At 65.4% G+C, this 16,643-nt stretch overlaps 3 protein-coding genes across 5 annotated transcripts; all 3 read right to left on the reverse strand.

Moving 5' to 3' along the window:
- Positions 1–2,210: 2,210 nt before the first annotated feature.
- Positions 2,211–7,939, reverse strand: SMIM24 (small integral membrane protein 24). Of its 3 annotated transcripts, XM_027791495.2 has the most exons (5): positions 5,822–6,844; positions 3,751–5,694; positions 3,159–3,276; positions 2,969–3,007; positions 2,211–2,531 (listed from the first exon to the last, which is right to left on the reverse strand). In XM_027791495.2, exons 2-5 carry the CDS (start codon positions 4,325–4,327, stop codon positions 2,438–2,440), a joined length of 828 nt encoding a protein of 275 aa, XP_027647296.2. In that variant the 5' UTR covers positions 4,328–5,694; positions 5,822–6,844; the 3' UTR covers positions 2,211–2,437. The 3 variants fall into 3 exon arrangements, with proteins under 3 accessions (XP_027647296.2, XP_055660481.1, XP_055660482.1); XM_055804506.1 differs by having other exon boundaries at positions 2,211–3,007; positions 5,822–6,874; XM_055804507.1 differs by having other exon boundaries at positions 2,211–3,007; positions 3,159–5,694; positions 5,822–7,939.
- Positions 7,940–8,054: 115 nt separating this feature from the next.
- Positions 8,055–11,922, reverse strand: DOHH (deoxyhypusine hydroxylase). The gene is made up of 5 exons (XM_005240841.4): positions 11,764–11,922; positions 11,090–11,428; positions 10,673–10,749; positions 10,218–10,455; positions 8,055–9,217 (listed from the first exon to the last, which is right to left on the reverse strand). Exons 2-5 carry the CDS (start codon positions 11,361–11,363, stop codon positions 8,901–8,903), a joined length of 906 nt encoding a protein of 301 aa, XP_005240898.1. The 5' UTR covers positions 11,364–11,428; positions 11,764–11,922; the 3' UTR covers positions 8,055–8,900.
- A 1,306-nt stretch (positions 11,923–13,228) lies between these two features.
- LOC101913045 (uncharacterized) lies at positions 13,229–16,624 on the reverse strand. The gene is made up of 2 exons (XM_055804508.1): positions 15,927–16,624; positions 13,229–14,621 (listed from the first exon to the last, which is right to left on the reverse strand). The coding sequence occupies exons 1-2, from the start codon at positions 16,077–16,079 to the stop codon at positions 13,503–13,505; spliced, it is 1,272 nt and encodes a 423-aa protein (XP_055660483.1). The 5' UTR covers positions 16,080–16,624; the 3' UTR covers positions 13,229–13,502.
- Positions 16,625–16,643: the final 19 nt, after the last annotated feature.

The raw sequence follows: 16,643 nt of genomic DNA on the forward strand, positions 1-16,643 counted from the left end.
GTTCCCGCGGGGGTTTCATGCACTACAGTCTCTCCTAGAGGGTTTTTAGTCGGGCTTGTCGGCTTAAAAAAAAAAAATTAATTACAAATAGTCCTTGTGACCTATAAATAAAAAAAAAAAAAAACCTGTACATATATATATATCTCTCTCTCCACATATATATATATGGGGCTGCAGGGGGCCGGAGGTGGGCGCGGGTCCCTGCGGGCCGACACACAGTTAAGGTACTTTAAAGCGCAAAGGAATATATATATATATAAAAACCCCTATATATATATATATGTCTCGTTTGTTGTTGTTTTGTTTCTTTTTTTTTTCCTTTTTTTTCCTTTTTTTTTTCTTTTTTTTTTTTTTTTTTGTACTACGAGTTTGGAATTGCTGCTTTCTGCCCCCCAAGGGCTCCTGCTGCCAGCTGGGGTGGGCAGCACCTGCGGGTGCCCCCCATACAGCAGCACCCATGGGTGCCCCCCGCGTGATGCCCACAGGCAGGCGGGAGCAGAGGTGGAGATGGGGGGGAGGGGGGGGGGGGCGGGGGGGGAGACCCCACCTCTGGGCAAAGAGCGGCAAAAGGAAAGAAACCGCCCCAAAAAGGCGTCGAGGCGGCAGCCGGCAGGACCACGACTCACACCCATACCAAAAATCCCGCCGCAGTGCCTCCGCGCCGCCGGCTGCCCTCGCCAGCCTTTTCGGGGGGTCCCCCCTCCCCACGGGGGGGGGCTGCCCCCTCCCTCGCAGTTATATTTTACTAGTTAGCCGGATTCTCGCTTCTCGCTTGCCGCAGCCGTTACACACCCGCCGAGCGCACCAGGGCCGCGAGCCGGGGCCGGGACCCCCGTCTCAGCTGTGACACCCCCCCCCTCCCCCCAAGCCCCTGCATGCCCCCCCCCGAGCCCCCCGCTCGCCTCCCTGGTGCTTCACGATATTTGATTATACCATTGTACGCAGCCATTACCGATAGCCGCCGCTCCTGCCTACATACCAGTTACTGACCGTGACTATGGATTTGGGATTTTTTTTTTTGTTTTCTTTTTTTTGTTTTGTTTTGTTTCTTTTGGGTTTTGTTTTTTTTTGTTGGGGTTTTTGTTTTGGTTTTTTTTTTTTTGGTTGGTTTTTTCCCCCCCCCCTCCCCTATGCAAAAAAGAGAAAAAAGAGACAAAAAAGAAGAAAAAAACAAAAAACAAAAAACTGACACACACAAAAAAAAGATAAAAAAAAGAAAAGGATAAAAAAAAAAGACAAAAAAAAAAATGTATAAAAATTAAACAAGCTATGCTTCAACTCCAGCCCGCCTCTGCCCTTCCTTCACTGCCCCTGGGGGAAACTGAGGCACAGAGCCCGGCCTGGGGAGGAACTGGGTGTCCCAACTGTGGGGGCCACTGGGGTGTACTGGAGCGGAGTCATGCCAGGCGATGGGTGTCTGTCACCCTGGAGGGGGGATCCCCACCCATGGGTGCCCTTGGCCTGGCTGAGGTGGGTGACTGAGCCGGGGCCAGCAGCACCCTGGGGCACACCGTGGGATGGCGGGGAGGGGACACAGGGGGACAGGGCCATGGGTGGGTGCAGCCGTGGGCTGACAGGGGGGATGCTGCGCTGCTGCTGCCTCCTCTGCATCAGGACCTCGGCCACGTGACATCACCACGTCGTGCACATGACAGCATCACCTCGTGCACGTGACATCATCACCTCACCCATGTGACGTCATTGCTCTCTCACCCATAGGACATCGTTGGCCAAAGCTGTGTGTCACCCTCATTCCCGTGGGGTGCTGAGGCTAGTGGGAGGTCGGGGCCACCTGCCCCCCGACACCCGCTGGTCCCCACACCCCTTGCGGCGCAGGCAGGGGGCTGGGGTTGGGGGGCCAGGGGGCAGCGGTGTGGGCAGGGGGCTGGGGGGCAGTGGCACAGGCAGAGGGCTGGGGGCAGGGGGCTGGGGGGCAGTGGCACAGGCAGAGGACTGGGGCCGGCGGTCCAGAGGGCAACGGTGGGGGCAGGGGGGCAGCAGTGTGGGCAGGGGGCTGGGGGGCAGTGGCAAAGGCAGGGGGCTGGGGTCAGGGGGCCGGGGGCCGGGGGGCAGCGGTGTGGGCAGGAGGCCAGGGGGCAGCCACCGGCTCAGGAGCCCCCCATTGTCCCCTACCCCGGTGGCACCCATGGGTGCCCCTCCCCCAGCACCCTCGGGGGCCGCCCCACCGCCGCCACCGCCACACGGGACGCTTGATTCTGGGGACCTTTACTGGGGACCGGCCGGGGACCCGCCCCGGGACACCCCCCCCGCCCAGCGCCGGGGGTGCGGGACCGCGCTCCGCTCCGCGGGCGGCCGATCCACGCCGGGTCCTGGCGGCAACCGGCCGCCCGCCCCGCGGCCGCCCGCAAAACTCGGCGCGGAGCTGAGACCCGCGGACGGGGCTGCGGGCGGGGGGCGAGCGGGGGCGGCCACCGCCTCAGAGGGCCGTGGCCCGGCGCTGCTCCTCGCTGTCGCTCTCCTCGTCGCGGTCCGTCTCGGCCCCCGCGTTGGCGCAGCCGGTGCGCTCCAGCCTGCGGGAGGGAGCCGGGGGGGCACGGCCGCCTGCGACGGGGCACCCGGACCCCCTCCCCGGGGATGGTACCAGCACCCTCCGCCATGCCCAGGGCACGAACGGGCCGCGCAGGGCACGGCCGAACTACGCACAGCACCACCAGGGCATGCAGGACACGGCCAATCCATGCACAGCACCACCAGGACACGGCCGAGACATACACAGCACCACCCAGGCCACAACTGAGCCACGCACAGCACCACCAGGCCATGCAGGACACGGCCAAGCCACGCACAGCACCACCCAGGCCACAACTGAGCCACGCACAGCACCACCAGGCCATGCAGGACACGGCCAAGCCACACATGGCACCGCTGGGCCATGCACAGCACCGCCAGCATGTGGCCACCCCCAGGGGCAGCCTGGTGCCAGCCCCGCAGCACCCAGCCATGGTACCTGTCATCCCCTGGGGTCTCCTGGAGGTCGCCCTGCTTCCTGCGAGGGGACAGAGGGGCTGAGCGCACGCCCCGTCCCACCCCACAGCACCCTGCCCTTGGCCCCAGGCATGGCAGGACCCTACAGCCCCCCTGGGCTGGCACCCAGTGCCCAGGTGGGTGCAGGATGTGGCCCTGCTGTGCTGGCCCACCTGTGCATCCTGATCTTCCAGAGCCGGTTGATGAGCAGGAGCACAAAGACAATAAAGAGGAAGATGACGACGGCCATGAGGCTGATGAGCCAAGGCTGCAGCTCCTTGGGGCCCATGTCTGCACGGCAGCGGTGTGGGGACACGGGTGGGGACAGGGACATGGATGGGGACAGGGACATGGATGGGGACAGCTTCAGGGGAACTCCATCCTGCAGGGGATGGGACCCCTGATTCCATGACACAGGGTCCCAATTGTGCCAAGCCTGGCATCAGTGGACACTGGGGACACCAGGGGACGTTGGCTGACACCCATCACCACCCCCTCCCCACTGTCCCCTGGGTGCCAGGGAAGCCACCCCGGACAGCCACCCCACCCCTGTACAGGGGGGCACAGTGGGGAGCACTGGGAACAGCAGGCAGGTACCCCTAGATCTTTCTGCTTTGCCCTCAGAATGGTTGCTGCCGAGGCACTGGGACAGACTGGTCCTACTGAGAAGGTCTCCCCGAAGCTGATCCGATGCCCCAGGGTGGGCATGGGCTCCCCCAGGGCACCCTGGGGTGCAGGGGGATGTGGGCATGGGGGGGCACCTACCAGCCTGTCCCTGGGTGGTGCTGGTGAGGATGAGCAGGACCAGGAGGGAGAGGGTCCACCAGTCCCTTGGCCACATCCTACACCCCGAGGTGGGCTCCTCTCCCACGCCGCTGCTGGCCCCGCACGCCGGCGCTGCCCTCTGCACCTGGGGCCAACGGGTGGCTTTTATTGGGCTCAAGAGGTCACCAAGTGCCACGGCAACGTGGCTCCTGGAACCCCTGGGAGGTGGCACCTCTCCCCTGGTGCAGCCACCAGCACCCCGTGGCACCCAGCGGCCACCACCTCGGGGACTGTGGCAGCAGCCCCATGCCCAGGGCTGGGGTCCCCCCCAGGTGGGCATGTGGATGGAGGGAGGGAGGGATGGTGGGCAGGTGTGTGAAGAGACAGATGGGTGGGTGGGTGTTTGGGGGGCAGAGGGGTGGGTGGGTGACGGACTGATGTGTGGGAGCGCCCTCCCACCCCCCACCCCAGCCTTTCCCCTCTGCCCATGGGGCCCCCTGTGCCCACTGGCGGGGCTGGGGCAGATCCTGGCCAGTGTCCCATCCCCACGGACACGGCCCCCACCCCACCACGTCATGGGGATGGGGCAGCACAGGGGGGGTGGCAGTGCCAGACCACCCCGCAGCTCCAGCTGGGGCCCAGATGTGACGGCTGGTGCCGGCAGGACGCCGCCACGTGCCCGGGGAGCGCCGGGTGCCACGAAGAGCTAAATATTAACGGTGTTATCGGTGAGACCTTGGCAGCATGAGCTCTGCTCCGCCTCCCAGCCCCCACCCACTGGGGCACTGGGGAAACTGAGGCACAGGATGGCTGGCAGCACCCCAGGGACGGACTGTGGGCTTCAGCAGGGCCACCTTGCCTGTGACAATTCCCCAAGGGGTGGAGAAGGAGCCTGGGAGCATGGGGACAGGGTCCCCACTGGAGGGATGTGTATGTGGGGGGTCCAGCCCCAGCCTGGGTTTAAGGCAGGGGATGGGGGTCCGTATGACGCAGTCCCCATCCCCAGTGCCCCCACCAGAGCCCAAGTGGGGCACGTGGGTGCTTTTGTCCCCAAGATTGGCTTTGGGGACACCTGTGGGTGCCACCGAGCTCTGCCTCACCAGGAGGGGACACAGTCTGGCAGCATCAGGGGGCCAAGGGGGCCAGCGGGGGCAAATCCAGGCTCAGCACAGCACCCATCTGTGCCTCCCTGCGCGTCTGCGCGCGGCCGTGCCGACACAGGCCCTCCCCGCGGGCACGTGCACCCGTGTTTCCCTGCACACACGTGTGCGTGCCCACATCCGTCCCTCCTACGCCCACCCGTGTCTGTGCCCACGCCTGGGGCGTGCCCCCATGCCAGGGGTTTGGACCCCCGGGCACCCACCTTCACATCCCCACGTGTGTGCACCCACATGGGGGTCCCTCCCCGTGTGTCCCTGCCCGGGGGCTGGTGCAGCTTTGCTAAGGGACGCTGCTGTCCCCAGGTGAAAGTCAGGGTGTCCCAGCCCTGCCACCTCCCCGTGCCCATGCCTGGCTAAGCGAGCGGGGCCAGGGCAGGCTGCTTTATTGGGGGGCAGCGATGGCAGCCCCCAGGTAACGGGTGGGACTGTGCCGAGGATGTGAAGCCGCGTGTCAGCGCCAGTGTCACCCCCACGCCAGAGTCGGGGACCACGCTGTGACCCAACAGGCAGGCATGGCTGCGGGGTCCCGGTGGTGATGGGGGGCCAAGGGGTCCCGGGTCCTAGAAAAACCTCTTCTTGTGGGTGTCGGCGAAGGAGATGGAGCTGCGTGGGACAGTGCTGAGCAGCCCCAGCGGGACGTCCATGCCGGGCAGGGCGCCAGCGCCTTCACGCTCCGGCTTCGCCTCCGCCAGCACCGCGTCCTCCTCCAGCCACTCCACCTCCAGCACAGTCCCCTCGGCCATCACCTCCTTCTCCTCCTCCGGCTTGGGCCCGAACACCCAGTCTGCGGGCAGAGACGGAGCCATCAGCACACACCCCCACCACAGCAAAGGGTCTGGGGGACCCCCCTTGCCCCCCACCAAGCCCCATCAGGAGCCCCAAAGCTCAGCGCCGCCCTGGGCACCACTCACCAGCGAAATCGTGCACCAGGTCCTTGATGAGGTGCCCCACGATGGCGTATGCCACCATCAGCACCAGGGCAGCCGCCATCACCAGGTAAAGGACATAGCGAGGCAGGCGGATGCTGTCCAGAGCGGGGGGCTTGTAGTCCACATACAGCACCCCGTCCTCCTCGGGGGGAAACTGCAGCAAGTGCCGTGGCCCCCACGCCCCCCTGGCACCTGGAAGTGGGGTACCCCCTGCCAGGGCCATTGCCAGCTCCTCCCGTACCCCAGCCCCTAAAGCCTCTGCTGCACGGGGGGCCGCAGGGCATCAGCGGCATCGGGGTCCGTGACACTCCTCGGTGCCGGTGGCTCACAGGGACAGCGGGGTCCCCCTGCCCGGTGGCGGTGCCACTCACCTGCCGCCGCCAAAGGACAGAGCATCCGTGGGAAGGAGCTTAGTGCCTGCTAATCCCAGCAGAGCCCCGGTGGGCTCAGCCAGGGGGGCCACCAGCAGGCTCCCACGGGGCTCAGGGTCCCCGGAATCTGCCCCTCGAGCAGCACGGCAGGTACGTCCATCCCCTTGGGAGTGGGGAATTGCCTGCAGCTGGAGAACCCCAAAAGGCAGGGATGGGGAGGGACACCCCAAGGCCTCCCCCTCCTCCCCTGGGCTTAGTTAAATCCCTCAGATCCCTCGAGCAGATGGTCTGAAATCCCAGCGCAGCACCCTGCCCCAGAGGATACAGCCACACCAGGAGGGGCTGGGCAGAGGGGCTGGGTGCCACAGCCCCACACGCTCCTGTGGGGCCCCCTTCGCTGCACAGAGCCCAGCCACAGCAAAGCAGCCCACAGCGAGGGGCCGTCACCCCCCTGGAGCTTCATGTTGGCTGTCACATGTGGCACCCCGACACCCAGCATCGCTCCTCCGGCGAGGAGCCAGCCGCAGAGGGGCACTGGGCACCCCCCGAAAGTGATGCCCTCAGCACCAGGAGCGTGCAGGGTTTGGCTCAGACCAGCAGCAGCCTGGAAAAACCCTCAAATCCTTCCCAGGGTGGGTTGGCCAGAGAGGGATGGAGGTGCCTGCGGTGTTCGGTGTGAAGTCAGGGCACAACACTCAGAACCTCCTCCACCCCAGCAGCCAGGTCATCCCTGGCCAGATCCTGGCTGCAAAAGCACCAGTTTAATTCCAGTTTGGGCTTAGAAGGCGTTTGGGGGAGCAGAGGCAAACACTGGATGAGAGATCTGGAAAGAACGCTGTGTGGTCTGAGTCAGTCACCTGTGGAAATGCTGGAGCAGCAGGGAGCAAGTGTGGAGGCAGCCAGGGTGGTGAGTGGGGACAAACACCCACAAGCACCAGGGAAACACGCCGGCAGCGTGCCACAGCCTGCACGCTGGTAAAGTCCTGGTGTGGAGCGGGCAGCCGCCTCACACCAGTAACAAGGTAAGTGGGAAATGGCACGTCCCACAGCCCTGCCCCATCACCCACTGGGGGATGGAGCCGGGCACAGAGACACCCCAGAGCTTGGCAGTGCCAGCTGGGCCCTGCCTATTGCCCAGGGGCTACAGAGGATGAGGGAAGAGGGGCAAGGAGCCCCATAACAGCTGCTGACTCCAAAATGGTGTAAAAATATCAGCTCTTTGTCTCCAGTGCCAACGAAGAGACATCCTCCACGTCACATGCAAGCAACCCCATCCACAGCACTTGGGTGCATGGGTCTGACTCGCAGCAAGCATGTACGGGCAACTGAAATTGGCTACATCTCCAAATAAAATCCCTTCCATGGGGTCCTGGACAGGGCCAGACTGGACTGGGGGCTCCCTGCCCTCCTGTGTCCCCAAGCAGCAGAGCCTCAGGGATGCTGAGCCAGCCACCACAGCAGCCTTAGGGACTAAGGATTGAGCCCGGGAGCTGCTCGCAGGGAGACCTCGGTCAGGGGGAAGAGCCCCATCAGCAGGATGCTGGACCCCACAGCGCAGCAGGACCCCACCAGCCCCTCCTCCGGCACCCCACAGGCAATGTCTGCCCTCCTCTCTGGGCCTGCCAGGGTTGCAGGGAGGGGGTTTTACCCCAAGCCATCAGGGACCCCACCCCATGCTCTCTCCTCCCATTTCGGTTGGACTCACTCTTTTCCAACCTAAATGATTCTGTTCTATGATTCTATTACGGCAGCCCCGGGGCTCCTTCCTGGGGCCCAACTCTGTGGCGCTAGGTGCACCCCACATCTGGGCAAGGGCTAAATCACAGCTCGACTGACACAGGAGCTCCCACTGCCAGCGCTTTATTCCCTGCCGGCCCCCCCATGCCCACGCTGGGCTGCCCGGCGGGGCTGGGTGCTGGGTGCCGGCAGCAGACACCAGCCTCAGCCCTCCCAGGTCTGGGTAAATGCAGGGGAAAGTCCAGGCAGGCTCTGCTTCACCCTGTAAGCCCTAATGGCAGCACCATTCCCTGCAGAAAGGAAAAGCGCAGCCAAATCTTCCCAACTCTGCCATGAAACACCACCCCCCACCCCACCCCCCCATCCCAGGGCAAAGGCTGCTGCAAGCATAGCCCTGGCCTGCCCCAACAGGCGAGGCCAAACCCACAGCAGCTCCTCCACCACAGAGGCAAGGAGGGACCCGGCTCAGCACCAGCACCAAGGGCGATTTCAAGGCACTGCACCACTACAACCTATGGAAGCAAATGCCCAGTGCCAGCCCTGGCCCCGCAGCAAAACTCTGGTGGGGAAAGTGGAGCTGCTTCACACCTAGACACCACGGCAGCACAAGCCCAGAGCAGCCCCGGGCCCTGCGCAGCCATGACAGGCTCCGACGTGCAAAGTGGAGCCCACCCAGTCCAAGCCCCAAGCCAGGCTGCGAGCAGGCAGTGCTGATCCTGGCAGGGAAAAAGGGGTAGATCCAGGAAACGGGGGGTGGTGGGGAGGGGGCAAGTAGCAGCTCAGCCTGGATTTGGAGGGAGAAGGCAGCTGTAATTGTGCCAGAGAGCAAATCCAGTTCCTCCTCCACCTCTGCCATGGCAAGGCATGGATCTGTGTTGACAGAGGCAGCCATGAAAGTGCCGCGGTGGGGGATGGGATGGAGCACACCCAGCCCACACTCCCCCAGCCAGGGCTCAGGCGGAGGCCTGCAGCTTGCAGAGCCCGTCGGCGTACTGGAACTGGGTGCCATTCTCGTACTCATACATGTCCAGCGCCACCTCGCAGCTCTCCCGCACCACCCGCTCCTCATCGTGGGCGAAGGCACGCAGGGTCTCCAGGCAGGAGGGATGGGCGATGGAGCCCAGGGCTTCAGCGCACTCGTGGCGCACCATGGGGCTCTCGGTGCGGCTGCGCAGTGTGGCTGTCAGCTGCGGGACGCAGGCCTCATCTTGCATCTGGCCCAGCACGTAGCCAATTTCATGGCGGAAGAGGGCACTGCCAGAGCGCAGCCCTGCGGGAAGGAGACAAGAGTGAGCCGCCATCGCCCCCAGAGTGCACCCAGATGCCTGGCTGGAGTCCCCCACCCAAAAGGCAGAAGCCATGGGGCAGGCTGGCCTGGGGGCCAGAACCAGCGGCTGCCCCTGCAGACCCATGGGGGCTTTTGGGGAAATGGACAAAACAGCCACGGAAAGGGTTGTCGCCCCCTGCCCCGACACAGCTGGGGCAGCACCAGCACCACATGCCTGCAGCTGTGGCCCAGGAGAGTAGGGATGCCCTGTCATGACGGCAGCACCCACCCTCCCAGCAGAGCTGCCAGCACCCTCGCCTGCCCTGGGCAGCCTACACTGCCTACGGGCCCTGCCCCACCGGCACGACGTGCCTGGGACAGACACAACCAGAGCCTCAAGCCTTCCTGTGCTGCGGGACTGAACAGCCACAGCACGAGCTCGCAGATCCCTGCACGCTTTACCTCATGGTGCGTGGGTGCTCTTGGCTGGTCCAAGAAGGCTGAAGAGTCTCATCCAATTCCCTTAAGATCAGGGGTGGGTCCAAATAGTTCCTGGGCTGTGGTCTGCCCCTTCCCCACTCAGGAGACATTCACTCCATCCTCCAGTGCTATTCCCAAACCCCAGGACAAGGTTGGCAGCCTCTGACTTTCCAGGATGGGAGAGCAGGACCCCAACACCCTGGGGCCAGGTCTCACCAGGAGACACCACGTCAGACTGGTTGGTCCCAAGCCAGCGTTACAGACCGCGCCCTCTCCCACCCAGACCCACAAAGAAAGGGGGCCTGGAGGAGCAAGAGGGCTGTGAAACACCAGAAAGCACCAAGAGCTTTGTGATGTGGCTCTTACAAGCAAGCAGGGGGACAGCAGCTCTAGAAACAAATGTGTGAAGATCCTAAGAGGAGCCGTGCAGCTCTGGCAGCCCTGGATTTGGGAAAGGCTAATCCCAGATTAACCTGTACAGACTTAGTGAGGAGACTGCAGGCAGCCTCGCGCTGGCCCTTACCATCTGCCAGCGCCAGCACAGCAGCCTGGCTCCCCAGGTTTCGTAGGGCAAACATGGCCCGGTAGCGGTCGAACAGCACGCGTGATTCATCCAGGAGGGTTTCACGGAGCTTGGCAACGTCCGTTTCCTCAGCAGGGGGAGCAGGATCCACGGAGAGGTATGGGCTGGTGGCCAGCTCCTGCTTGTTCTCCTGCAGCCACTCTAGCCTTCTCACTGCCAGCTGACACGTCTCGGCCACCTGCAGGGACAGGGACACAGCCCTGGCTTTGGAACGGCACCATGCAGAGCTGGGAGGGCGTCCAGGCCTTCCTGATGGCAGCTGAGCGTCACAACACAGCAGGATGCCGCTCACAGTGTTGCTGCCCCCAGCCAGTGGCTGCCCAGGAGAGGCCTGCCTCCCCATCCTGGGCCAGCAGTGCTGCACCCAGGGAAAATGAGCCCCCCAAGAGCCTCACCTCAACCACAGGATCCTCCGAATAGCGTTTCAGGATATCCAGCACATCCGGATTCCCGATAGCACCCAGGGCTTCACCTGAAGGAAGGACGTGTCAGGACATTATCAAAGTGTCTACGTGAGGACCCTGCTGTGTCCTCTGGCAAAGCCTTGCCTTGCCCTGAAGTGGAGACACAGGCCTGACTGACCGATCCCCAGTGAGATGGCCAGGCAAATAAACAGGGCAGGAGCCAGCCTGGCCAGCAGGAAGGGGAAGGCTTGGCCAACCAGTCCAGCCAGGGCTGGCAAGGGGACGCAGCGAGGCAATTACATGTCTCAGGGTTTTCCAAGCCATGACACTATGGATCAGGCCACCACAGGCTGTTGGGTACGGGGGAAGCACCCACAAGTCCCACAGCCACAGGAACTGCCATCGTACCGGCCTCATGCCTGACCATGGGCTCCTGGCTGGTGTCCTCCAGCACCCGGATGAGCACGGGGATGGCCGCTTCGTCCTGCATCTGGCCCAGGCAGTAGGCCAGCTCGTGCTTCAGCAGCGCGGAGCCATCCCCGAAGGCCCGGCTGATCCAGTCCACGGCTGCAGGGCCGCCCAGGTTGCGCAGGGTGAAGAGGGCCCGGAACCGGGCAGGCAGGGGCTGGGCCGCGTCCACCAGCCTCCGGCCGATGGCCTCCACCTCCTGCTCTGTCACCATGGCGCCGGGCAGGGCAAGATCCGCTCGCGTCCAGGCCTCTGCCGGGGCTCCCTCCGGTCACGCTCCTGCGCACGGGAGAAGGGGGTCAGGGGGGCGCTGGGCGCAGCCCCCGGGGCCGCCCTCAACAACCAGCGGGTTCCACAGCCCGGGGCAGGCAGGGCCACGGCCCGGCAGCTGCCGTGGGGGTGAGGGGCAGCAGGCGAGCCCCGGCCCTGTGCCGGTGGGCCGAGCAGAACCGGGGCTGGGCCTGGTCCCACGGGATGTGCCTGGACCCCCCGAGACCGACAAGGACACACGCCCCTCGCCGCGCTGCGCCGCGCCCGGCCCAGCTTAGCCGCGGGGGAACGGGAGGAACGGGAGGAACGGGGGGAACGGGGGCCGGGCCTGTTCCCACACTCACCGCGCGGCGCCATGCTGCTCCCTCACGTGACCGCGCCGGCAGCTCCTACCACCGCACTTCCGGGGAGGGGAGGACGGTACCGCCCCCAGCCCGCCCGCCGCCGGGTGCTGCCTCCCCCCTGCTTCCGCCGAGTGGGAGCGGCCGGGGCAAGGGGCGGGGTTACCAGAGCAGCGCGTGCGCGGCGCCGGCGGCGGTCAGGCCCACCTGCGGGCGGAGGGGCAAGCTGCGCCATGGGACCCCGTGGCCGCCCCGGGCAGTGTGAGAGCTGCGGCGGCAGGCCGGGGGTGCAGGGGCCCTGCTCAGTCATGGGAGCCCCTTCCCCGGTGAGCTTCGCGGCCCCAGGGCCCGGAACATGGGCCCTGCTGGACTGGCTAGGGGTGCTTCGGGGGACACCGGTGGGGTACCCCTGGGGACATCCCCGGGACACCAGTGGGGTACCCTTGGGGACACCCCCGGGACATCCTTGGGGGCACCGGTGGGGTACCACTGGAGACACCCCCAGGGTCACCAGCGGGGCATCGTTGAGAACAGCCCAGCCAGCCTTGGGGACACCCCAAAGACACCTCTGGGGACACCAGTGAGGTACCCCTGGGGACACTCACAAGACACCTCTGGGGCACCCCTAGGGACAGCCCTGGTGACATGCCCAGGACACCTCTGGGGCACCCCTAGGGACACCCCCAGGACACCGACATGGCAGGTGGGAGCTGGCAGTCCTCTCCTCCCAGCAGCCAGGGGCTCTGCCAGCTGCCCCCTGTGCTGCAGCGGGGACCCCCAGCCCCCCGGGAAGGCAGGACACATCCGTGCCACCCCCTACAACTCCCACCTTCCAGCAAAGTGCTGACGGAGCAGCCTTGGTGCCCTGGCACCTGCCACGACTGCGGCAGCGTGCCACCGGGCTGCAGCTCGCGGCAGGATGGCAGGGAATGAACCGCAGCCGCTTGATTTCTCAGACGATACGGGGGGCAGAGCCCTGTGTTCCTGCTCACGCTGCACTGCGCTGGAAGCGCACAGCAGAGGTGCTGGCAGAAAGAGCTGCCTAGTGGGACCGGGAGGGACCTCAGGGGGCTGTGCTGCAGACCCTCATGGCAGATCCCTCTGGAGAGGGGTGAGGCTGGGACAGCTCAGCCTGCTCATGCCAAGGGCAGCACGTGCTGCCTGAGGAGCAGCAGAGCGGGAGTTTGCGGGTGCAGTTTCATTCTGGGCTGGTGCCAGCCCCTGGCAAGTCACTGCTCTGCTGCTTCCTCCCCTTCCCCTCCCAAGTGTGTTTACGCAGCAAGTTTCATACCTTCAAAGGGGTTTTGCCGCCTTATTTCAAGCCTCCAGCTGGTTTCGGCCTGAAAGAGGGGCCTCAGGACAGAGATGCGCTCCCAGGAAAGGGAGACCCTGGCAGCCCTCTCCCTCACCCAGCCCCCAACCCCCGCTTTACTCATGCGGCACACAACACACCACCAGACTGCTCAAATCCTGGAAGAGGGCAAGGGCACAAAATACATTCCACTGCCTGAAACCACCATGGCAAAGCCAGCACGAGCATGATGCAGCCGCCCCCCTCCCCATGCTGGGAACAGCCGGTGCCCCCAACAGCCTTCCTCGCTCCGCCGGCAGCCTTCGGCAGAGGTGAGAAGGTGCAGTCCTTTGCCAAACAGCCTGCTTACTACCACTGGGCCAGCATTTGTTGGAGTCCGTGGGATGTCTGCGAGCAAGGATGCACAGGACTGCTTCTCCCCCCGACCCCATCAGCCCTCCCCGCAGCTCTCGAAGTACTGGCACATCAGTTCACGCACTTGCTCGGCCCGGCCATCCTCCATGGCAGCAGGCGCGGGCTGGCAGGGCTTGGGCAACTCAGTCGGCTCGGTGCCCTCCAGCCACTCCTCATTGAAGGGGTTGTCATGGGCTTCGCAGACGTTGTGCAGGATGCAGCAGGCGAGGACGAGGGTGGGCAGCAGCTCCAGGCTGCAGTCGTCGCACTTCAGGAGGATCTGCCAGCGTGCCTTCAGGCGCAGAAAGGCGTTCTCGATCACGCTGTGTGCCCGCTTCAGGCGGTAGTTGAACTGCAGCTGCCGTTGGGTGAGGTTCTCGTCCTCCTGGTAGGGCTTGAGGATCCAGTCTTGCAAGGGGTAGGTGGCATCACCCAGCAGCACGTACTTCTGCGCCTTCCCCATGAAGTGCTTGGGGGGGTTGGGGCAGAGACGGCCCTCCTTGGCCAGCACCCACAAGCTGGAGCTCTCCAGGACAGCACTGTTCTCCATGCTGCCAGGGAAGGCAGTGGAGACGTCCCAGAACTGGCCCAACCCGTCCACGGTGGCTTGTGTCAGGATGGAGTGCCAGCCCTGGCCATTGCAGTAGTCGGCGCTGAGGCGCAGGGGTGGGTGGATGGGGATGTGAAGGCTGTCCAGGGCACCGATGCAGTGCGGGAAGCCCCAGCGGGTGCGGAAGATGCGCACCATGTTCTCCAGCTCCTTCTCGTTGGGCAGCCGGAGGTAGAGGGGCTTCAGCAGCAAGACAACAGCGTAGCTCACCTCCCGGACACACGTCTGCACCGTGGAGGGCCCCACACCAAAGAGCGGACTGAGAGTCTGGTACTCCACGTTGGTGGCCAAGTGCCACAGGGCCACAGCCACCCTCTTCTCCAGGGGCAGGGTGGGGTGGAAGTGGGCGCTGTGCGGAGCCAGCCCGGGCCGCAGCTGGTTGCAGACGTAGAAGAAGGTCTCCTTGGACATACGGAACTTCTCCAGCCAGTCCTGGGGCCCAAACTCCTTCAGAACCACCCGCTCCCACCAGTCCGCACTCCTGATGCCAGGCCAGGCGCGGGGGTAGAAGTAGCAGCTGGTTCTCCTCCGGCGAGCGATCAGGAGCTGCAGCATGGCAAGGAGACAAGAGGGGCGTGAGGCGGCCCTACCCGCTCCCCACCCCCGCGCTGTGCTGGGACCCCCCCCTCTGCAGACCATCCAGCTCCAGCTGCCGGCCCAAGGCAGGGGGGCTGCCTGGTGCCATGCAGCCGGGTCCACCTGGGTCAAATTCTTCCGTTCTTGGGAAACCCCAGTGCAAACCCACCAGGCAACAGTGGTGACCCTGGACAAGGAGCCTTCCGGAGAAGTCCCCTTTCGGGTGGCCGCTTACTCCACAGTTTTGATTTTTATTGAGCATTGCTTGCTTCCCTGTGACTGCCTGACCTGCGGGCTGAGCCCCCACTCGGAACAGGAGCGAGGACCCGCGCTCCCGGCCCCTCCACGGGAATTGTTTTTCTATTATTAAATTCTAAAAAAAAAATCTTTCGGCTGAAAAGAGGCTTTTTTCACTTTACTTTGCAACTGCCCAGCAAAGTGGGTTCCTCGTGTTGCCCTCAGCAGCTTGTCCTCACTGCCACCTCTCCAGGCCCTTCCGATCCCCCATCCTTTGTGTCGCCCACCTTTGATGTCACCCCCTCTTTCACATCCCCACGTCCCCTGCCCTTTGTGTCTGGGTTACACCCCGTGTCCTTCCAGCCCCCTTGTCCCTCGTGTGTCCCCCTCGCATCCCACATACCCCCCACGTTCCGCATCCTTTGTGACCTCTGCATGTCCTTTGTGTCCCACATCCTTCCCATCCCCGTGTTCCATGTCCACGTCCCATGTCCCCCATCTCTGCCACCTTTTGTGTCCCTGCATCCCCCACGTTCCCCACGCCACCCTCCCCGTGCCCATCCCCCTCGATTCTGCTTCCTGCACACTCCCCCCCTCCCCCCCCGCATTTCTTGCGCCCCCCCCCCCCGGTTTCCCCTGCCCATTGTGTCCCTGCGTGTCCCCCCGCCCCGTTCCCTGTGACCGCCCCCCCCCGCCCCGACTGCACCTCCTGCACATCACCCCCCCCCCCCCCCCGCGTCCCGATTTCTCACACCACCACCACCGGTGTCCTCTGCCCTTTGTGTCCCCGCTCCACCCCCACCCCCCCCCATTTCTCGCACCCCCACCATCGGTGTCCCCGGTGTCCTCTGCCCTTTGTGTCCCCGCGCCCCCCCCCCCCCCCCCCATTTCTCGCACCCCCACCACCGGTGTCCCCGGTGTCCTCTGCCCTTTGTGTCCCCGCGCCCCCCCCTCCCCCCCCATTTCTCGCACCCCCACCACCGGTGTCTCCGCGTCCCCCCCCCCGCCCGGTGCCCCCCGTGCCCCCCCGCCGCTCACCGTCATGAGGCGCTTCTGCCGCTGGCTGTAGTAGTGCCGGAGCCAGGCGCGCCGCTGCGGCCCGTCCCAGCCCGCCGCCCCGGCCATGGCCCGCCGCCCGCCCGCCCGCCGCTGCGCCAGCGCGCACAGCAGCACCACCAGCCGCTCCTGCATTTTCAAATCGGGAGCCGGGGCCGCCCTGGAAGTGATCGGCCGCGGGGTCACGGCGGGACCGGGCGGCGGCGGCGCCGCCTCCCCCCGCGGCCGGGGCCTGCTGCCCGCCGCCGCCCGGCCCGGCCCGCGGGTCAGGGGCGCGGAGCCCACGCGGGCCGGGCCCCCCGGGGCCTCCGGGCCCCGCAGCAGTCGCCGGGGCGGGGCCGCCCGTGCCAGCGCCCCGTTTAAGAGCTGGAAAAAGGGGTTCGGGGGGGGGACGACGGACGGGGCCCGGGACACCGCGCCCCGGAAGAGCAAAACAGCCCCCCGGGGGCCGCCGGGTTTCCGGGCCGCAGCGCGGGGTGGCGGGGGGGCTGGGAGGCTGCTGGCTCGGGCGGGGCGGCTCAGGGCGGCCCCGGGCGGCCGGTTACCGGCTGCCTCTGGCTGTCGCAAGGAGCGCGGGGGCAGCCCCCGGGGACGCGGTTAACCACGGGACACCGGGCTGCGCCCGTAACGGGGCGGCGTGGCCGCGGCGCAGCCCAAGCGGGCGGTTGGGACAGCAGCAGGGCCCCGCGGGCCCCGGGC

Source organism: Falco peregrinus, chromosome 5 (genome assembly GCF_023634155.1).
Source record: "Falco peregrinus isolate bFalPer1 chromosome 5, bFalPer1.pri, whole genome shotgun sequence".
Classification (NCBI taxonomy): Eukaryota; Metazoa; Chordata; class Aves; order Falconiformes; family Falconidae; genus Falco; species Falco peregrinus.